The sequence below is a fragment of the Ixodes scapularis genome, unplaced genomic scaffold (genome assembly GCF_016920785.2).
Source record: "Ixodes scapularis isolate PalLabHiFi unplaced genomic scaffold, ASM1692078v2 PGA_scaffold9__187_contigs__length_104089568, whole genome shotgun sequence".
NCBI lineage: Eukaryota > Metazoa > Arthropoda > Arachnida > Ixodida > Ixodidae > Ixodes > Ixodes scapularis.
The window spans coordinates 38,349,773-38,373,259 of NW_024609884.1; the positions used below are offsets into that span (position 1 = coordinate 38,349,773).

Consider the following 23,487-nt stretch of genomic DNA (forward strand, 5'->3'; position numbering starts at 1 on the left):
GAATCGCAACCCAGTTCTTATTCCTTTCTTTTAACAGTTATTTTCATCACATGCCACCATGTGGCAGTTTCAAATGTAATTAAGCTGTTCCAAATGCTTCTTTTAGACATTCTCACGAGAGTACGGAATAAAACTCGAACCCTAGATACGGTTGTTACATTCTCAGATAATGTTTCCACTTAAGTGCCAAAGGACAGGTTCAGTAGGCTGCTGCATCATGACTTGTTTTACCAGATCAGAGGAATAAATGCATGTGACAAGTGAATGGTCCAAAACCATCATAATATTATGGAATCGGTGCTAGGGCACGTCACAATATTTGTTTTGGCATCGAAGCCAGAGAAAGCCGCGAAGTCCAGCAGAACATTTACCAGCACTGACTGTGGATCAATTGCCCAGAGGACATCTCGCAAGGGATTGCAAGATGTCCTCTGTGTGGCCTTTTGAGTGCGCAAACTTTTCGGTGCACAAACTTTTCGGTGTAAGACGGTTCGGTGTATGGACATTTCAATGTAAATATGTGCCTCGAATTATTTTTAGGATTACAATTTAATTTTTATATCTGTAACTGTATTTTACTTTTTTTTTAACAGCTTGCAACCTCTACAAGGAGAGCAACTTTCAATTTTGAAGCAACATTCTCAGCTCAGTATTTTTTTTTAATGCGAAAGCATTAAGTGGTCCTATGGAGCGAGCCGACGTCATCAGCTTTGAAGCCGCGCCAAACGGCACCTTAAATCCTTTCTCCAAGTGAAGCAAACTCCCAGCTATGAAACCACATGGAAAGCCTAGCCAAACGGCTACTAGTTTCCCCGATCCTGAAGGAGCGGAGTAAAGCTGATGGATTTTAGCTTTGGATCCACTGGCTGGCGCACGTCGACGAGGCTCCCATTGGCTGCGGCACATCAGTTTCAATGACCGCCACCCCATGGTGCTGCGTGTCCGCGTTTCCGGTCCCGCTGTAGCCAACATGACCTCCGTCTGCCCATTCTTAGGGTTCTTCTTGTGGTCCGCGTTTTTCGAGTGCGGCCGCGAGAAGATGAGCCGTCTGCCGTTCCTGTGGTCTCAGAGTGCGAAGGTCTTTTGCCGACAGGCTTAGTATTGAAGAGAGCTTGGTAAACTAAACTTTGTTTCCCAATAGTGCCAAATGGCGCCAACTTCAACTTCGCTGTTTGTGCCAACGAAGGTGCAGACAAAGCACAGCACCGTGATCAAACAGATCAACAAACGAGTGAAAAGTGAACAGTATAAGGCGGAAGCGGCACAAGAACTTAAAACTGACATCAAGCAAGTGGAAAGTGGCCAATACGCAGCGGACTATGCGAGGAAATTTTATATTTTGGCTGAAATCAATTTTTTGGACCACTTGATTATTCAGACATTTTCGGGGTCCCCTCCAAGTCCAAAAGATCAACTGGCGACTGTATTTCTTCCGAGTTTACAAAGCACCATTTTGTGACGCAAATTTAACAAGACCAAATTTGGAGAATGTATGTACCCTGAAGTCGGGAGTTGTGCTTTCTTCGAAAAGTACCAGAAAAAAAAAAAAAAATTTTAAGTACAAGTACATACTCAGTGTATGTACTTCAAGTACAGTAAAGTTTTCTAAACCTACTGGAAGTAGTACTTAAAATACAATGTACCTAAAGTGCTCCCCAACACTTCCAAAAATAGACTATAGCAGAAAGTCAGAAAGTGGTTTAGTGCCCCTTTAGGAGTGAACGCCTCAAAATACTCCCAAGAACCCATGGTCTATATGCAAGCTTTTAAGGCCCATTTCTGTTTACATCACCCAAAATAAGGCACACTAACATATTGAAAGATGCCATCCAGTTAAACACAGAAAGTTGCCAAATTCAGTTTTAAGCCAATATGAAAGGCAGGTTATTTGTGCAAGAGACTAGATATAGACTCCAATGCTGCCTCACCAGACTGAACTGTCCCAAGAGCTTGTTGTCGCTGGCCATTTCACGCTCTCCCTGGTGTACTTTGATCTCCACCTGTGTCTGTCCATCAGCAGCTGTTGAAAACACCTGCACAGGGACCGAGCATTATTAGAACCAAGGCAAGCAAAAAAAAAAAAAAAAAAAGTTCAGATGTGAAGAGCCTAGTAACAAATGCCGAGCTCAGGAAATATTTCTCCTCAATGAAAGGTGTTCATTAGGAGACGAAAAATACTACATCATTGCTCAGCATATAATAATGATAGGATGCTCAAGCAGTTATAAGGGATCATAAAATATGGGAATTTGATACACACACCTCAAGTGCCTTTGCCAGATTTGTAAAATTTACGGAAGTAATAAGTAAATTGTTGCGCAGAAGAAGGCGTGTCTCTGGTGTGGATCAGTAATTTAGCCAGTGCAATACGACCACTAGCCTGGGGTCTATAACATGCATCGCGCAGCAGTAATGCACAATTGCACGCCGGTACAATGTCCATCCAGATTAAAGCGGGCAGGGCTGGGGATGAAACCCGGGATCCCTAGATGCTCGGAGCTCCAGAACGCTAACACACTCAGCTATATAGTCCTCCCCTCCCTTCCCTCAGGGCTTATGGGTATTCACGAAAACACGCAAACCCAGTTATATGTAGGATTCCGTGTTTTCGGACTTTATTTTCCGTGAAATGCCGAGGGTGTTTTTCGGAGTTTATTTTTCGCGGGGGATTCGGAGCTTATAGGAGTTTATTTTTGTCATATTCCGAATTATTTTAAATTCAGTAGATTTTACTAAGTAAAATTTTTAAAAAATCAAAAAAGGTCTTGATACAATCACCTGTTGTCCTGAAGGAACCTCTATGTGCTAAAAGGCAAACCCCTTTTGTCAGTAGTTCTAGATTTCAAAGCAAACTGAAGTGGAATCTCCTTGGGACCAGTGACCTTGTGCTCTTATAAAGTTTAGTTGTAAAACTCGTTCTTTTTTGCTGTTTATTTTGTCACTGTGACCTCGAAAGTTTTAGTTTTTCCGATAAATAAGAATCGACAGAAAATTTACCGGCGAATATTTCTTGTATTTTTTTCAGATTTATTTGAAAACAGAACCTTAGCTATATGTAATGAACACACTCAAAACTCAAAATAAAAGTTAATACTATACAGCAAACCTTGTAGAGACAAACCACCATCAAAATATACAAGCAAACACAAAGTGCGAAGAGTATATTTTGTACTGCATGGCCTTCAAATATAATAAATGCTACAAGTCTACTTTTGGCACAGACAGCCTCTAAATAGCAGTGTGGAAAAAAAAATATATGTATATATATATATATATATATACATGTGCAAGGTGATCGCTCTTGTAACCTACTTAGACATGTTGATAATTTCCAAGATTTAACTATTTTATATGTGAACATTTTGAGGGGGAAGCTGGCAAAAAATGTGTGAACTAGAACAAGTTACTCTGAACGCCTTTATTTTTGCGAGCTCAATATTTCATTGCTAAGTATCGTTAAAAACCCGCATATAATGCAAGGTTTTTTTTTTTTTCTTTCAAATTTTGCCATGTAAAATTTGCGGCTCATATAATATGCGGGTCCCAACAATTTTCAGCTTCGATGAGGCGCAATCTAATGCATTTTGACAGTTTCGGTTTCGAAGCAATATGGCATTTAAGGCAGCTATCATCATTAAAATCACAATGTCCGATGCGCCACTATCCGTCCACAGTCAGGCTAGGCAATGGCCGTCGGCGCAAAAACAATACTCGGCCGCCTTCAAAAGAAAAGTCATTTTGGTTACGGAAGACATCAGCAACAGTGCTGCCGGACGAGAACTCGCCATAAATGAAAGCAGCATCCACGGATGGAGACGACAAAAGCAAGCTCTGTTTGCGTGCAACGGAACGAAAAGAAGCTTTAGAGGCCCAAAGAATGGCTTGTTCGCCAATATCGAGGCAAGTCTCAGCGACTTTGTTAAAGAGCAACGTGAACGGCGCCTCGCCGTAAACATCGAGCTGCTGCAAGTGAAGGCGGGAGAACTCTGGCGAGCCGACATTGGGTTGCTCGCCCGCGCTGAGTTTTCACTGAGTCAGCGTACGCTCGTCGCTCGCTCTTGCAAGAAGTGCAGGATTTCAAATGCACTCGACGGAAATGAAGCTGAAGATGACTGCCTTTGGGAGGAGGCGCCCGACAAGGAGTGTGATGGAAGCAATGACAGTGATTAAGGCTCGATTACGACGCAAATAAATGCTTTTCTTAAGACTTCCTGGGTTGTATTTTACGCGGAAAATTTTCGCGGTCCTTAAATTGTTTCATATTAAACGCGGATAAAACTTTTCCTTTTTTTTTTTTTCGTGGTCCTTAAATTATGCTTTGTATTATACAAGGGGTTTTTACGGTACGAGTTTCAGGAATTATCCCGAGTCATCGCTAACTTTCTTTGCCTGAAATTCATAAAAAAGCAAAAAATAGGGTGAGCCACGTCTCGTGGGTAAGCACAAAACTTTTAGAAAAAGCAAAAAAAAAAAAAAATTTCCCTGTACGTAGGAATCTATCACGGCTGCACAGGCTATACTATAGTGTTGTGCGAATATCCGAATAGTAGTTTCGAATATTACTGTATTTGATATTCGCTTCGAGAGCAATTGTGATGTTTGTGCTTTTCGAAGTGTTGGCAAACTCGCAGTCGCAAGTTTGTTTACTGTCTAAAAACCAGAAAGGAACGACTTTTAAAAACAAAAATATACTTACACGTTCGGCAGAACGGTATAAATATTATGGTGGGAACTTTCAAATATATTAATCGTTATTTCATCAACTTTTTTTTAATGGCGGGCAAAGAAACCGAGCAACAAACTCCAGAGACGCCAGCGCCATCTTTCTCAATGTCGGCGCCCTGGTTGCCAGCACTGTTTTGTCACCGCCACCGCGTCCAGCCATAAAGTTTGAAAAACAAGTTTAGGATAAAAATAAATACCGTTAGAAATTTCTCATCACCTGCATAATTGCTCAGAAACTTTTATTTGCGAGAAAACTTAACACCATTTCAAGACATATTATATATGAAATGATGTTATATTATTACAGCGACGGTATGAGTGAATCACATCAACATGATCAAAATGGCGGGAGCTAGGTCGGTTGGCAAGATGGAGTTTAACGACAGTGGAAAAAATCCAGTTTGGAAGTATTTCTCTAAACTTCCATCTAAAAACAGCCAAGATTTTATAACCGCAAGTATTCGATATTAGATTCTAAAATTTTCGGTCAAAATCACAATTCACTTTGAATTCTATCGAACTCAAAATCCACTATTCGCACAACTCTAGGATATACATTAAACTCAAAACTCTAAATAATTTTATTGTTTAATGCAAGAAATGCTCATGAAAGGTTTTACTGTGTGCAGCATTCCAGCAAATCTTTATTTACCCGTTGGCTCTGCCTCAAACATTGCACAACCTTACCAACCGTGGTCATGACATTCTGGAAGAATGGTTGGGTATTCGCAGTGACCTTATTTCAGTGGGAACTGACTTTGACCTTACACTCCATGGTTGCATTTCAGGATATGGGGCGGAACAAACTTTTTTGCAAGCAAGTCAAAGTTTAATTTTCCTTTAGCATGCATGTACTCGGACTTAGGGCTCGCAGAAATCGGGAAGGACATGCGTGCCCTAAAGTAACGCGACTTCCTTTTTTTCATTTTACTTTGTCAGTGACGTCCTCCAACTGCAAGGTCTGCAGCCGCATAATTTAGGTAGGATGAATGTTCAGACTGCGGGGTCGGCGTTGGGGCATTTGTAGGGGCGAGCAATCACTAGGGGCCTTTTTTGGAAATCGATATTCACCTAAAAAGTGGGGTGGGCGAGTACGGTAGAGTAATATGCTATGTATTTATTACCATGGGGCCGATTTATTTGCACGATCAATTTTTCAAGGTATTTTCAATGTTGTGCAATTCACAAGAATTAAGTCGCTTACAATAACGCAGTCTGCCTGCTCTGTAGGTCTGCTGATAGGTTAGCTCGAAACAGCAGTTGTGAAAAGTGAGTTTCCTTTTTCAAGTAGAATATTCTACAGGCAATCATGAGCAGCCCAATAAGCTAATAGTACAAGAAAGCCCCCACACACTCACCTGACTCTTCTTGGTTGGAATGGTAGTATTTCTGTTGATTAACTTGGTGAATACTCCTCCCAGCGTTTCAATTCCAAGCGAAAGTGGGGTCACATCGAGAAGAAGGACATCTGTCACGTCCCCTGCCAAGACACCACCCTGTAAAACAATGGTTGGTTCCAAGGGGCATTAGCCAGAATTGCCAAATAAACACTTGCAGGAACTTCTGAGAGGTAGGGGTTACCAAGACTCAGAAAATTTGTCTCCTCATGGCACTTTTGTGTTAGGAGACGAAAAATATGAAAGCATCATTAACACAAGTCATACAATCCCTTAAGAGCAGATAGCAATATTTCTTACCTGGATGGCAGCGCCAACAGCAACAGCTTCATCTGGGTTTACGGCTTTGCTAGGCTGTTTGCCGAAGATCTCCTGTACAGTTTCCTGCACCTGTATGCAAAATTTGAACATGTTTCGTGAATACCCAGGTACACAACCAAGAAAGCATAGCCCAAGCTTTTCCAGAAATAAAAAAATGTATACTGCAGATTTTGCTTGCATTCTTCAAAATCTCTCATTTTCTTGAGAGAATATTGATATTAAGCTCCTATAATATAATTTATTTTTTTTTCAGCCCCCCCCCTGCTTTTTTGTTTTTTTTTAGTAAGGTTGTTTTACAATGTACCACCAATTCTAATTTCTCTTCAATGAGCCAGAAAGATGTGAGGAATAGCCTATTCAAACTTAAAAGCCACAGGCAGCAATTTTTGTGCTGCTGCCACTTCCTCTCCCTCTGCAGTCTAGGCTGGACTTTTCTCCTGCACCTCCTTTCCCAAAGAAAAAGAATGCTACCAACAAAGCTGGTTTGTGTCCAGGTTGCGGCTCGAAGCAAAATGAAATCTAAACACCAACAATATTTTTGTTTTTTTCTTTGCCAGGTGAGAGTGCTACAACTCTTATCCTGACCGCACCCATAGGCCATCAACCACCGGTATTCTATGGTTTCCAAGCGCCGTCAAGAAATTAAATTTAGTGCGGAGAACTATGTTCCACAATCTCGTCAATAGCCAAAGAATTCTAGTTCCGGTTTCACGTAGGTTTGAGCTTCATCACAAGGGGTGGGCTGTCATAAATAGTCCTGGGAACGGTGGTTGCACTTGCCTAATGTGGCTAACTGCTTGCATGAGTCTTGGTAACAAAGATGGCATTATTTACATACCGTAAAATCCCGAGAGATGCCCCACCATCCAAAGATAGCCCACCCCAATTTTTGGATTGATTTGCTATATTTTTTTAAACACCGAAAGACAGCCTACTACTAGTAATAGTAGTGTTGTGCATACCGTAAAAACCCAAATATAATAAGAGGTTTTTTTTTTTCTTTTTTCAAATTTTGTTATGTAAAATTCACGGCTCGTATTATATGCGGGTCCTAACAATTTCCAGCTTCGATGAGGCGCAATCTAACGCTGTTTGACGTAGTTTCGGTTTCGAAGCAATAAGACGCTCAAAACAGCTATCATCATCATTAAAATCACAATGTTCGAAGCGCCACCATCCGTCAACAGTGAGGCTCTGCAATGGCGTCGGCGTGAAGACGATAATCGACCGCCTTCAAAAGAAATGTCCTTTTGGTTGCGAAAGGCATCAACAACAGGGCAGCCGGACGACAATTCGCCGTAAATGAGGGCAGCATCCGCGGATGGAGAGGACAAAAAGCAAGCTCTGTTTGCGTGCAACGGAACGAGAAGAAGCTTTAGGAGCCCGAAGAATGGAGTGTTCATTGACGTCAAGGCAAGTCTCAGTGACTTTGTAAAAGAGCAACGTGAATGGCACTTCGCTCTAACTTTGTAAAAGAGCAACGTGAACGGCACCTCGCCGTAAACACCGAGCTGCTGCATGAGAACTTTGGCGAGCCGACATTGGGTTACTCGCTTGATGCGCCATGCCAAGATTTCAAATGCGCTCGACGGCACTGAAGACTACTTACTGCCTTTGGGAGGAGGCGTCGGACAAGGAGTCTGACGGACGTGATGACAGTGATTAAGGTTCAGTTATGACGCAAATAAGGAATATTTTCGTAGTCCTGATTTTGTTTCGTATAATACGCGGATAAATTTTTTTTTCTTTTTTCGCAGTCCTCAAATTATGTTTTGTATCATTCGCGGGTTTTTACGGTACTCTTCTACTGGTCCGTCGTTCGTTTGCGCTGTATTCTCGTTTCAACAAGCTTCGAAGGGACACGACCTACTTTTTTCTTCAATTTAAAAAAAAAAAAAAAAAAACTTAAAAATAGCAATTTTTTAAAACTTCTTGATTGTACACCGAAAGTTAGCCCACTTCATATTTTCACCCGATTTGCTCTTAATGTTAGGTGGGCTATCTCTCGGGATTTTACGGTAATTCAACTGTATTGTGTCATATTTTTTAGACCTCAAGAGCTCTGGAAAAACTTTGTTATAGGCATCGCTTAAAAGATGGCTGTCGGCACGCATGTTTTATGTTCCCAACAAGGCAGACAAAAATGCTAAATATGAAGGAACTGCAATCAAGGCTATGACAAAACCAAGGTAGAACAGAAAGAAAGCTGCTCGGGATGTGAGGTGTACTATCTGTGTTTCACCAATACAAGTTTCCTTCGAACCAAAAATAGAGGACGTCAGTTAGAGTGCACCAACCTGCAGAACAAACAGCCGTAGGTGTGAAACACATTTTGTGTATTCAGAATTTTTTTTTATTCATTGTTTAATTTGCCATAGCTGTAGAGAAGTTTGGGCGTTTTTACATCTTCCGCACGTGCATTGTATTTTTAAGTAATTAAATTCTCAAATCTTTTTACCCCATTATGCCAACCTGTTTCTTTTAAAAAAAAACTAATTGGCCACATGTGTCATATATATACAAATTGCCGTATTTGCACGAATATAACACAAGTTTTTTTCTCCGAAATTACGTGCTCCAAACTGCACCTCGTGTTATATTCGGAATCGAGTTCATCCACGAGGCGCGCGAGTCTGGAGAAAGCCATCCTTCTGGGTCAATGCAGGAGATCGTGTGGGAAAAGATGTGGGGGTGTGGGAGGGTATTAGCTATTGGGCCACGTGAAGGGGGGAATAGAAAACACAAAAAGCATTTTTATCAGTTGTGTGTTTGCACAATGCACGCTGAGAAAAGCACACCGCAGGAATGCGGGCCCTGGCCAATTCAAGCCACGCCAAGTAAAGTTAACAAAAGCCAAGCCAAGACCACCGCCCTGTTTACGCAATTGTGCAACCCCAGGTGTTTGTTTATGAGGAGGGACAAGAATAAGAATGTGTGGGATTGGTGTATCAGGTTCAGCAGTCTTTTTTCTGCCTGCCCATTGAACTGGTGTTTGTGTGTTGGTGCTTCTGCTTCCTGCCTTGCTTTGCTTGTGGGCTGCCAGGAGCTACCCTAAGGAAACTGCCAGATAAGCGGGGGCCCTGCGGCTGCATATCTGCGAAGTCCCCAAGTGGATTGCAAATGGAAGAACCTGAGCAGTGAGGGCGAGGACAGTCAAAACATTAAAACTGATATTTTTTTCGACCTTCATTGCATTTTCACTCCTGCAATACCTTCGAGTCCGGTAAACTTGTGTGGCCTTGGCTGCGTTATAATAGTAATAAAATTTTTTTTTTTTTTTTTCTTTTTGAGAACATTAAAACCTGCCCTCGCGGTATATTCATGGAATAAAAGCGGTTGCATGAATGCTTTGAAAATTGCTACTTTCAAAAAGTTGAGCCCAGAACCAGCAGCACAAAATCATTGTTTCCTATGCACCATAAAAAGGCATCAACCAGCACTCCTAAAATACACCAGGATAAAACTTTTCCACAGCCTGCTGAAAAACATATCAATGTGGTTCTATAGCCGAATGCCAGTAACTTGGCGAGAAAGATTTCCTCCTAAAAAAAATTGCTAAAAAAATTATTCTTTTTTGCACTCCCCCTCGCAGTCTTCTCTCCTCCTCAGACAAATCCTGCAGGTCCGTGGAATACTAATTCCAATAAAAAAAAAAGGATGAGATTCCCCCTTCCCAGTTTTATGCTGGGCTTTAGCACCCTTTAAAACTGAAATTTTGTCCAGTGTGTGTGCATAGCCTCCTCTATACGGAGAAAGCCTGGCACATCGACGACGGAGCCATAGAGAGCGCGGCCGCAGGAAAAAGGAGAGGAGCGCGCCGAACGGTGACCAATATGGTAGCGCAGAGCAGAAAGGGCAGACCTAGACAGCGAGCGCTTGGGTCATGAGCGGCCGCTCCCCGAACCACGCTTGTTTTTGTGTTTTCGTCACAGTCGTTTTTGTACTCCGGGAGAAACGGGCGCGGCGATTCGAAAGGGCGCAGGGAGAAACGGGAAAGGGTGGACGTTGAGTTTCTCCTCTCCACGATAGCGACAAGAAAAGAGAGAGAAAAAAAAAAAAGATTGTTTCTGCGTTTGGCCGCTCGCTCTTTTGTGGCGCTAGCGGACAAGGTTCTCTCCGCTCCCGTTTCTCCGCCCCTCCTTTCCCATTTACGGCGGCCGTCTTTTCACACGACGCGCCAGGCTTTCTCCGTATAGAGGAGGCTATGGTGTGTGTGACAGATGCTCAAATAAACAGGAAACGACTGCATAAAATCATAAAATGTCGAGCATGCACTCTCGTATTTCCGGAATTCGATTTTTCTAAACACTACCAGCAAGTGATTGTTTGCTCCCCACCGCCTCCCAGAGAAGTTGTTTTAATTTGTTTTTCCTGGAATTTCCATGGTGACAGGATTTCCTTGTTTGACTACATATTTCATTAAAAATTGATTAGTACTCAAAATCAGATGTAAACACTTAGCTTAGTTCCGGGCTCTTTGGCTATGGTGCAAACAGTGCAAACTGTGTTCCATATTGCTACTTCTACTGGCCACCACTTTTGTGGCCTGTAGAAGCTGAGTAATTTCTACATTTCGGCTGAGTAATTTCTAAATTTAGGAGGGAGAGGAGGGAGAGCACACTAAATAATTTATGGAAAGTGTGTCTCATGCGCTTACATTGTAGTTAACCGAGATGGCTAGAACTTATTTTTATATGAATGTCACCACATTGTCAACATCATTAGATGGACCTGACTGGCAGTCAACGTTTTGGTTAGAGCACTTCAGGGCCCCCAAGAGGCTCGCTTATAAAAATATGTACTGCAACATCTGAATGCCAGGAGATTCATTCTCAAGACCTTCCCACCAGCTTCTAGCAGATTTGTGCTTTGTTCGGACATACCTTGGGCATCCGGGTCATGCCGCCAACCAGCAGCACTTCGCCAATGTCAGTGCGCTTGACCTCGCCGTCGGACATCGCCTTTTTGCAGGGATCTACCGTGCGACGAATTAAATCCCCCACCAGGCCCTCAAATTTGGAGCGAGAGAGCTTGAGGGTCATGTGCTTTGGGCCAGACTGGTCCATCGTCAGGTAAGGAAGGTTGATGTCCGTCTGCAACCACATAGACACACTCCTTAGTGTTCCGGTCAGTTTTGATTGCATAAAGTTGGTTTTCAAAAAGCCCAACCAGGTGATACTTAGTCAAAACGCTACTTCAACTTTTTTTTTTTTTTTTTTTTTTTGAGTGAACCACACTGAAACTAATGTTTGTAAAGACCTGCAACACCCCCCCCCCCCCCCCCCCCCCCAAGGTAAAGCAACTCTGTACCAGTGGAAATAGGAGAAAAGATACAGGCGAGCTGGTGAACTTCCAATGTTCTGGAAAAGAACCTACCTGAACGGAGGAGGACAGTTCAATCTTGGCCTTCTCTGCTGCTTCCTTCAGCCGCTGCATGGCCATGTTGTCCTTGGTAACGTCGATACCTTGCTGCGAAGTGCAAAATGAAGTGTCAAAATGGCATCACAATTAAGACTATGTGCAAACCATAATGTCCAGGTACATACCTCTTTTTTGAACTCATCTGCAAGAAACTTCACAAGGGCATTGTCAAAATCCTCTCCACCCAGGAAAGTGTCGCCATTGGTTGACTTCACTTCGAAGACGCCTTTTTGAATCTCCAGGACAGAAATGTCGAAGGTCCCGCCTCCAAGATCGTATACTGCAATGCTGCACATGACCACAACAAAAGTGAACTATTAACACTTTGACGGTCAGCGCCGTACATGCACAGCGGAGATTAAACATTTTAAAGTGCCCGCCCTAATGAGACACTACGCGGACTGCAGGAGGTATTTTGCTATGTTTTTGGCAAACTAAAAACAATATATTAGCACGGTCACTTTGCTGGTCTATTTATGTTTTTCAAATTAGACACTCCGCACACGTGAGGCTCATTTCGCATACCGGCTGCTCTGGTGGTAGTGTCAATGGGAGCACTGGCTTTTAAGATTCAGATTTCCAACGCTTTTGGGGAGTTAATTTCAGAGGATAAGAGCTCATCATCCGTCAGAGATGCTATGTAAAGTACCTCCAGGAATCTGAAGCCGCTGGAATGTTGCGGAAGCGGACACACCAAAATGAAACCGAATGGAAGAAAAGTGACAACTCTGCCTTTTTTATTTTTATTTTATGCTTCTAAACCTAAACAGCTTGCAAGCACTTCATGAGCTCCAGCTAGATAATCAAGAAAAAACATTCACATTGACCCTTTTCTTGATACTATTACTTCGAAAAAAAAAAAAAACAGACACTGGAAAACATCTTTTGGAAAAAAAAAAAAAAAAAAAACTCAACGATCAAAGGGTTAAAAAGTTGCACAAAAATGGATAACAAAGAAAATAAAAATCTGTTTGTAGCACCGAATATAAAAGAAGCACGAAATGAATCGAAAGACAATTTCAGAAACTAACCACACTTTCTGCGAGCCATGAAAGGCAGCTAAATACTGTGGTCACCACCGTTGGTGCGGTACGCTGAACAAGATGCTCGGGCAAGGTCACCAATAAGCTACCTCACCAGACTCCATCTGCTTCTCTGTTGGCGATCGTAAATGAATGATGCGTATTGAAAGTATGCGTTCCAGGCAGTATTTAGCAGTATTTGTTACCCCCCGAAACATAGCACCCTCCACGCCTCACTGTTACTATCGATCAGTCCCATGGTAAGTCAGGTAGGCAATCATTGCCTCGTTCTACCACTCTACCACATGAAGGCAATGAGAGAAAAACTTGCAATTCTGTCCTGCTGTCACCTTCAACCCTCCCCCCCCCCTCCCCCTCCCCCCTCCTCCCCTCCCCCCCCCCCCTCCCTCCCTCCCTCCCTCCCTCCCTCCCTCCCTCCCTCCCTCCCTCTTTCCCTCCCCCCCTCCCCCCCCCCCCCCCCAACATGAGGAAAACAATCTTTTGGCTGCATCCTGCGGTGAAAGGGGCCAGAAGATTTTTTTCACCTCATCCTGTGAAATTGTGTCGATGTCGTCCCACTTGATCAGCAGGGAGCTTTTCTCCCGCCGCTCACACCCGAAACCGATGCTGCCAACGTCACTAAGCATAGGACACACTACATCCTTGACAAGAAGTGGGCACATTATGCCAGTGGGCGAAGCATGTCCTGCATTTTAAACTGTCACTGACAGCAGCTATTGACAAGTCTAAATATAGGTTGTTAAAGACTAGAAAGCAACTCTCAGCCTATATTCAAAAAAAGCGGTGCAGTCATTTCATTCCAACTGTGGTTTTGTGGCCTAAAAAACACGGTAAACTTTAGACCGGTGTCCCAACGTAGCCAATGTGACCGGCGGCATTCGGTGCGGAGGCACCGAATGCCGCCCACTCTCTGGGCGGCATTCCGAGGCAGCGTGGAAAGTTTGCACGCCCACTTTCTGGGCAGGCACAGAGGCAGCGTGGAAAGTTTTGTGAAACTGACAGCACTCAGTGTGCTTGTCACAAAACGTTTTGCGCATGCTCATTTGCCAGAAAAAATGCAGTGTGGCCTGGGCCGACGTCAACCACTGCACGACAGCACACCGAAAACATTGTACTATAAATGAGCCTTAACGAATTAATGAATCCAGTTTACAAAGGAGATTACCAGTTCATTTGAAGACATGCATGCTTCAAAACAATCCATTAAGACCAACTTTCAAGAAACCTAACCCAATTGTTTTTTGTTTGTTTTTCATTCATTTATTCAAACCTTGGTAATGATGCACAACAAAATGTTCACAGGTTATTTACCAAAGTCTTAAAAGCTACAAAATTTGGGTTAAAAACATAAATATCTGCTCCCCTGAGGGTATTGTAGAAGTGTTGAATATGGATCATGGGACTGGTTTGGACGACGTGATTAACATGGAAAGTCGGAGAAACCCACAAAACTCGACTTGGAACGGGAATATTAATAGCAGATGTGAGATCTGGGCAATTAATTAATCCATAAATACATTTGTACAGGAAAACAAGATCACACTCACGCCGTCTGGAACTCATTGGGTCACGATTTAAGGGGAAACGCGGGGATCGAATCGCAAAATATGTGAAAAAAGTCAGTTTTTAGAAATTCGAAGTTTCGGCATCCTCGGGTCTTTATGTATGCGATCGTGAAGTTTCTGATTTAAAAACGAACTACATATATCCTTCATGACCAATTATATCAGCGCCGGTAGTAAAAAAAATGATCTCAAAAACGCGAGAAATGCGCATGTTTCAAGCCCTCGTATCTCCGAAATGCGGCGACTAGGCGCGGCCATTCTGGTATCGATGAAACGCGCGTTTCGCAATTGTTCCGTTTCCCGCCAAGACGCTCTTCTTCTGGAAGAAGTAAACACATAAAAAAGAAAAGAGCGAAGCACGGGGAGACGTGAATGGCGCGCTACAATTGGCTCCCTCTGGCTACGTGCTGTGTCACGCTTCGTAATTGGCTCGCGCCGCGGTTGCCCCTAGCAACCGCTCCCGCCGCGTTCGCTTTCTGGTTCCCGGCGATGGTTTCGGAATCACACGCGAGTTTCGGGTTTGCTGGATCGCAGCGTTTACTTGGTTTACTTGCGTTAGTTCTGACTCTGACTTGCAATCTGACTTTGACTTGCAATCATGGACGGGCGCTCGTTCAAAAAGAAGTATTGGACTACACGTCGCTTCGGAAACCGCAAGTGGAAGTCTCCGATGGAGAAGAAACGCCGGAAAGTGGATGACCCGCGGTCACACCTCGCATGTCGATGTAGGAACTGTCATCGAATTTTACACGGGTTTGGTCATAGACTCTGTCGTCCTCTGTAACTTGTGCCTTGGGTGCACGCTGGGCCAGAACGAAGAGCATGTCTGACAAAAGAACACTGATGTGAAGTCAGGAAGAATGGAGGTCGAAGCTGCGCTGCTGCTGTTTCGCCGTTCCCTGGCCAAGAACGATCTCCGGTATACAAACATTGTGGTGGGGACAGCCCTCAACGAGGATGCTACGTACGGATTCATCCCATTCACAAAAAAAGATTGTGTGAATCACATTCATAAGAGAAGAGATTCTGCATTGCGAGCTTTCATCACCAAAGCCAAGAAGGGGGAGCCGCTTGGCAGAAGAGGGGGTCTCACTCAGGACCTCATCAAGCGACTCACAAGCTCCTACGGGATGGCTCTGCGGAACAACTCGGACGTAAAAGAAATGCAAAGGGCAGTGATGGCGACGTTCTACCACATCACGTCCACGGATGAACAGCCGCATCACGACCTCTGTCCTCAAGGTGCCCTCAGCTGGTGCAGGCACCGAGCAGCAGAAGCTGAAGGGCGACCTCAACCAGTACACAAGTACAAGCTTGCGAGCCACGTTGCCGCCGCACTCCTACCCGTCTACCAGCGCCTTACGGAACCTCAACTCCTCGAACGGTGCAAGGGAGGGAAGGCCCAGAACGCAGCTGAGAGCCTTCATTCTGTCATTTGGTCTATCCAACCCAAGGAAGAGCATGCCTCCTTGATAGCAGCAGAGACTGCTGTCAGCGAGGCAATCTGCCGCTTCAACTCTGGTAACCCTACGAAGAGTTGTGCTACTCTTTCGGGATCCAACCAGGAGCACTGGCACTCCGCAGGGCCTTGGAGAAAGATGTCTTAAGGCAAAAGAAGGCTTCACGAGCTCTCCAAGACAAAGGACAGAGGGCCAAGAAGAGCCGCGCTCAAAAGGACACCAAAGACTATAAACCTGGAGGCTTTTAGGGCGTACAATGGAACTTTGAACATTGAACCTTTTTTTCTCAAAACTATAAATTTGGCTATCCATTCGGCTTGTGGAGCCAATATCTTGGGAACCACTTGGACTATTTGGGTTCTGTTTGTTTTGTATTACTCTTCTAGCCATTGCATACATCATGACCATTCTCAGTTTCCTAAAATAATGTTCAGAAACTTTGTAAAGCCATCTTCAGAAAATGCCACGAGTGCATTCATCGAGCCTGGTGGAAAACACTGTTAGTTAAAAAAAAGAGTGAAAAAAAAAAAAAAAAAAAAGCAGGAATGTCATGATGTGTAGCATGCATTTGGGCATGCACTCAAAGTCCAAGCAACTTTGTATTATGTTTTGGAAAACCTGGAGGCCTTCCACTAACTTTCAAAAAGTAAAATATTGTCAATAAAATGTTAGCAGAGATATCCCAAAGAAAACTTGCCTCTTTTATAACATAAGCATTGCCACTATGTGTGCAAAGTTTAATATAAATCCACCCACAAACAAAGAAGTTATTGTCCATCCCCACCTCCTTGTAATATTTTATAGCGCTTCAACAATGTCTTAGCTAGCGCACGCGACTCAAAAAATTTTAGATACCAAAAAGTGGAATTTGCGACCTTATATTTCTTATGACAATGCAATTTTTATCTAAACACTGATCTAAGCTCCTTGGAGTACCAGTGTGGATAACAACTTGTGTAGGGACGCTTTTTTGGGCACGAACCTTTCAAGTGCATATACGATATAGTTTGTAAACACTTCAACGACACGATTTATATCGGTCATACTATATATGGAAGCCCAACCTGCATTATCTAAATGTTGATAAAGGCCAAAGTAATCGCCTCTTGAGAAAGCAAGTGACTCACGGTTTTTGTGCTTTACTTTCCACACAGAAATCATAAAAGGAACATGCCAAACATCCGGTAAAACAAGCAGATTCGAAACTGACATCAGGCTGTCGATAGGTAAGTTGGCCAAGGACAGATCCAGCACATGTCCTGCTGAGTTATGAAGACCGTTCATTTTGGGTAAATCCGAGAAGGTTAACAAATGAAAGAAGGGCATTCGCTTTAAAAGATGCAGTATGAGCAGACAGTACAGGATGTACCAAATTTCAGTTTATTTCAGGAATATTAAAATCACCAAGTAGGAGTATTCAATCTTGATCCACATCCAATTTATCCCCTAGCATATCTAATTGGTCAGAAAACTTTGATTCGTCGACAGTAGGAGGAAAATAAAAAGTGCCTATAAGTAAGCTTTTGTTATCACGTAGACGTATTTCAATCAAAACGGACTCGCACTCGAATTCGACATCAAACCGGCGAATAGCCCGTAAATGTTTCTTAACTGCAATTAGTACACCACCACCGAATTTAATGGAAAGTTGTTCATAATCTCGATCCCGACGAAACACTGTATATTTAGTAGGGAAATAGTCCAGGAATGCAAATGAGCTATTTAACCAAGTTTCACCTAGAACAGGGGTGGCCAGGCTGGCCCGGCCTAAGAGCCGCAAACAAAACCACGGAACTTCCAAGAGCCGCGGAGGGGGGGGTGCAGACTTGACTTTTGTTTAGAATCTGACTGTACGTATGGGGGCACAAGGATGTATGACTGTACGTGTGGGAGTACAAGGCTGCCAAACTGCAAGCTGCAGTGTGCTTTCTTCTGAAATCTTTTTTTTTTTTTTTCCTGGGGAAACGCGGAAAGGGGCGAAAAGGGGGGGGGGGGGGGTCCCTTAAGTGGGATCCGCGAGCCGCATTCGGACCAGCAAAGAGCCGCATGAGGCTCGCGAGCCGCGGTTTGGCCACCACTGACCTAGAACAATAATCACCTAGAACAACGTTATTGAACAAAAATAGGAGCCTTCGTACGCAGGCCGCGGACGTTTTGGGTGTTCTGGGTGCAATGAACATGCAGAAAAAAAAACATGCTATTTTGGACACGCAGGGTGTGGCAACACACTCAAGAGCATAGTAAAATAATTTGCTGCTGTTAAACCACCGAGTGAAATGGACAAAAATAATGTGTGCGAGACCTATGTTATTTTAAAATAATTGAAAATAGCAAAAATGCTATTTTCAAAGAGCTAACAAAAGTTTCTTAAATTTTGTACATAAAACCTTGATAGTTGCATTCTACATATTCTAAAGCATCTGCATGCAAAATTTGGTTCTGGTAGGACAATACGACGACAGCACATAGACATCGTGAAGAACACAAATTAACTATGTTGGAAAAAAAAAAATGTGGTGCCCAAATTGTGCAACGATTTTTCGATGAGAAATTAAAGCTAAAAAAGACTGATTGACAGAAGATGGCTAGGCCTACTTGAACATGAACTTGATGGCTGGCAACGTCACAATTTGAAGAACCGCGCAAACGAAAATGTCCCAAATTTATGCATTTCTTGGTTGCTAGGAGTTCTTCAAAATTACTAATTTTGCGAACATAATCGGTCCTTATTTTCATGCATAAAATATGAAGATTAAAAAATAGCAAACACCCTAAAACCTGAAATCACACATCTTGCAGATCTCCACTTAACCTACCGTAAAATACCGGGCAAGCGCCCACTCAAAATTTAGAGATAATCACGAAAAAATGGGGGATGGGTGCTTGTCCGGTCATCAATTTTACATATAATTGTACTGTGCATATTTTTTTATATCTTAGAAATTTGGATATGGGCGCTTAATGTGGAATGGGCGGATGCGCGGTATTCTACGGAATCTACATTCCAGTGATGTGATTGGCCTAAGCCATTTTGGAGCACCTTTCGGAGCAGCCGAAACAATGTTTTGGAGCAGCAAAAGTGGCCTTTGGAGCAGCCAAAAAAGTGTTTTGGAGCAGAAAAAGTGGCTTTTGGAGCAGCTAAAACAGTGTTTAGGAGCAGCGAAAGTAGCTTTTGGAGCAAATATTCTTATAAAAATTAAAATGTTTGTTTCAAGTGCTCGACAAACGAAGGACACTTTGCTTGCCACAATAAACAAATTATAGTCGTTAGACCACCTGGGAGTTTTTCAACATGTAACTGAAATGCCAATGACATGACACATTTTGCAATGCTTTAGTTAAATAATGCATATATATGTACTTGCTATAGGTAAATAAGAACTAAAGTGCACATATTAAAATTGATTTGAAAAGGACCACTAAGTAGTAAATACCACAGCATTAGGTTGACTAGTTCTATAATGAATGGAAGCTGTCTCCAACTGATGAAACACGTAACTACTGCAGTGCAATGCAAAATTGTCGCTCGAGCGGAGATGGCTGTTCAATCTAAACCATGCCACTCCGCTCCGTCGCCAACACAAGAAAAAAAAAAAAAAAAAAAAAGTCCAGCGGCACATGCTTGCCAGGCTGACAGGCAAGGTACAAGTTAAACACACACAAAAAAAAAAAAAAAAAACTGAGCACACTGATGCCAGACATCGCGAGAGGGTCAAAAAGTTCTCCGAGCGCTTTGTGCAATGACTGAACTCAAGACAAACAAGTGCGCTGTGCGGGTTCAGCGTGCAGACATTGCCTTCTTTGCTTTAGCTCACTTCTCTTCACCAACTTTCTTTAAAGGCAGATTTTTCCGTACTGGGGTCCCCCTCGAACTAAAGCCCACAGAGAGAAACCTAGGCAATCAATTCTCCGACACAGCAGTCATTGAGCTAGAGGTTGTTTTGCAGTAGCGTATTAAACAAGAACAGGAATGTTGATGAACATGCGGCGGTCCTTACGTTTTAGTTTAAGAAGCGCCGCGAAAAAACTTGGTTTTGTTTCACATGACGGCATGGCTGGTACCCAGCACGCTAGCGTCGGAGCATCCGCACACGCCCACGTCTATCGTTATATTTATTTTTTTTTTTTTTTTTTACAACACGAGACAAGCGAAAACGCGAAACGAGAGACGGCAGGAAAAACCTTGCAAGACCGGATGAACGATTGAAGCAGGGTACTTTGTGTCGGGCGGCCGCTTGCGCCACCTAGCTTATGGTACTCAGTTTTCGGTCTTGGTACTCAGGTTTTGGTCTTGAAAGGCAACCGAAATTGGTCCTTTGGTGCAGGCTTGGTGCAGATTACTCATATTTTGGCAAAATGTAGCAGGATGTAGCAGGGTTAGCCCCTTGGAGCAGTTTGGCGCAATTGGCGCAGCAATCATATCACTGACATTCCAACAAACCGTTTTAAATATGAGGAACACTTAGCATGGTCATAGCACTTCACACAAATTCCTCATTTGCTCATGCTTTATGACTGACAATATGCACGACCTAGTAAAAGCAGACTTTTTTAATGCAAAAGCATTAACTGTCTCATGGAGCGAGCCGACGTCATCAGTCTGAAGCGCGAAAACGGCAGATATTTCCCTCAGTTCCATTGGCTGGCGCGCGTTCACGGGGCTCCCATTGGCCACTGCGCTCGTCAGTTACCACGACCGTTCACCCCATGGCACAGCGTGTCCATCAGCGCGGAGCGTCCAAGGTCACCAGGAGAGCACATGCGCCGACCGGCAACGAAAAGTATGCAGCAGACGAAAAAAGGAGCGGACGAGCGGCTTGCATGCTTTCGCATTCACAACTCATAAAGAATGCATAGGTGTACCTCAATCTTTTTTTTTTTTTTTTTTTTTTTTTTAATAGTACACACTACTATTAAAAACAAGATACGGAAACAAATTATTTCTGTGGCAATTTCTTTGTGCACTAATAGAAATATATACAATAATGATAATGAAAATAAATCCAGGGCCCTGCCTGGGAGTACATGGATGTATGGTCCACGACTCTGTTACCACCCGAGCACAAAATTTTGTTCCGGTGAAGCATTCAGATATGTTAATGTGAACACTGGAACTTTCGTGAAAAAACAGGCCAGCAAAAATAGGGTTTCCAACAGCATGCTAAATAGCATACTCTTGTACTACTATTCCCCTCAATCAACAGCACAATTTTTGTTTTGTTTAAAGTCTTGCACAAGTTCAAGCACTGATAACAGCCCACTGACACATCAACCGAAGACTTACATCTTATCTTCTGTCTTGTCCATGCCATAAGCCAAGGCTGCAGCAGTTGGTTCGTTGATGACTCGCAGCACATTTAGACCAGAAATCTGACCCGCATCTTTGGTGGCCTGTAGTGCAGCAAGAGAACACAAGATTATGCACATGTGCTTTTCATCTACAATTCAGCTACAAGCTTTGAAGCTCAGTCAAGTTTTCTCCATCAAGGCATTTGTAGGAGACGAAAAATAGTACATCATGGCAACCTTGTTCAGCCTAGCCTTGGTTAGAAATAACCAAAAACTGACCTGCCGCTGGGAGTCGTTGAAGTAGGCCGGAACTGTGACCACTGCATTCTTGACGCTATGACCCAGGTAGCCCTCTGAAACCCAAAGCTCAGGTTACTAATAGTACACAGCGCCCAACATTTTCGAGTCCGACTTCACCTGATAAGTTACCGACCAACGTTAATACTCGAGGAATTCAAGAAACAGTCATGTACAGCAAGATAAATTCAGAGCTAGAAACTTCCTTGGCTATTTTTTATATTACATCAATTTGGCAATCAACATGGTGATGTAATAAAGATAAAATTACTGCTCAGCAACACATAAACAGCATGTGCAAAATGAAACAATTCGATTTGGCTTCTAAACAAAAAGAAAAAAGTGTCTAAATGTTTTAGGACAGGTATTTGGGCTGTCAGTGCACAGAAAGCACTCGTCTATTTTAAGATTTATGTCTTGCGTCCCACTCTCTTAAGCAGAATTGCCACCCCCCCCCCCCCCCCCCAATTGGTTTTCTCTACAAATAATTGTACTGCACTTTGGATAGCAATATCATACTGATATCAGCTGTCATGAGTTATATGAATGTCATTAGGGTTGAACACAGTCCACTTAAAGCATTTTTCATTACTAATATAAGCATGAATGTTGTTGTGTAGTAGACTTTCAAGTAACTCTATACTTGTACACCAATACAAATGTTATGCTGTCAATGGCCACATTTAAATAATCAATCAATTGTTTGCAGCTCTTTCTTAAGTTTTAACATCTTTCTGCCTGAAAACCTAAATGCGCTGACATAAAACCTTGATTTCTCGATGATTTTCGTGGAAGATAAAACCGTCTTTTAAACGGTAAATGGTTTGAACGGGAAAAAAAAAGAGCTGATTGTAGGGGGCATTCAACTACCGACAATTTCCCACCCTTAATTTACCCTGCATGACAGGTGCATTGAAAAGTATTACCCACCAGCAGTCTCCTTCATTTTCATAAGCACAAATGCTCCAATCTGGCTAGGGGAATACATCTTGCCATGTGCCTCCACCCATGCGTCACCGTTGGACGCTCTCACTATCTTGTAGGACTGCGTCTTCCTACAAACGAGAGACCCACCACACTTGTTAAATGAGGACATCAATAGAATGATGAGCGAGTACCAGACGTGCACCTACTCTACAACAGAAATGCTCACTACTTTCCTGTGCAGAAGAGCTTAACGAAAAAGCTAAGCTCATCAACAAAAAACTGCGCCGGTGCTGAATTCTGGGCATGTCAAATGTCGCACTCGGCATCGCAGCGCAACTAGCATTTCCAAACGAGAACAAGATTTTATTGTCGTCATTTCCCATGCTCCTCCTGTAATTTATAATGAATGGCTATTTGCGTCTTCAGCTCGTTGCTCGCCCTCCCACAGCAGAAACGGGAAGCGCTCTAGTGAGGGTCCCCCGGTTCTCCTGTTCAGCGGGCACGGCTGAACTGCTCGTGATCATGGCTCGTGAAATGTTGTTTTTGAATGCAAACAACACTTTTTTACCGTCCCAATGTAGTGGGGCAGCCGGTATGGGTTTGTACACAAACACTTCTTGTCTGACTCCAATTTCGTAGTTGGGTTTTTGTAGTGAGAACAAAGCTTCTTAAAGGGGTTATGACACGAAAATTAAACGGATAGATTATGCTTAAAATGGAATGCTCATAGGCCATTTAGTATATACACCAAGTTACGCGATTTTTAGGGCTCTGGTAATTGCAATATTCAATTTACGAATTTTTATCATTTTCATCTGGTGACCAGGCAACACTGCTCACGTTAGTCACACCATGGTGTCCATAAACCACGTGACCATGAACACTCTCTCATTCTAGGCGCCCCATGATCGCTCAAGCTCTCCCCTCGTCGCGGCACGATCAAAACCGCTCACACAACTCGGTAACCCAAAAGATATTCTAGCTCTCGCCCCCGGCCCGTTGACCTTCCACCCTGCATGCGCCTGCGAGATATTCCCGGACG

General features: G+C 43.2%; 1 protein-coding gene across 1 annotated transcript in view; it reads right to left on the reverse strand.

Moving 5' to 3' along the window:
* Positions 1–23,487, reverse strand: part of LOC8026260 (stress-70 protein, mitochondrial) — a 35,868-nt gene that overhangs the window by 2,086 nt on the left and 10,295 nt on the right. The window contains exons 4-12 of the mRNA XM_029980791.3: positions 22,449–22,573; positions 21,501–21,574; positions 21,217–21,323; positions 11,990–12,152; positions 11,820–11,912; positions 11,327–11,536; positions 6,423–6,512; positions 6,084–6,221; positions 1,929–2,033 (exon numbers count right to left, since the gene is read on the reverse strand). Of these exons, the coding sequence (XP_029836651.2) occupies positions 1,929–2,033; positions 6,084–6,221; positions 6,423–6,512; positions 11,327–11,536; positions 11,820–11,912; positions 11,990–12,152; positions 21,217–21,323; positions 21,501–21,574; positions 22,449–22,573 (1,105 nt within the window). The remainder of the gene's footprint in view (positions 1–1,928; positions 2,034–6,083; positions 6,222–6,422; positions 6,513–11,326; positions 11,537–11,819; positions 11,913–11,989; positions 12,153–21,216; positions 21,324–21,500; positions 21,575–22,448; positions 22,574–23,487) is intronic.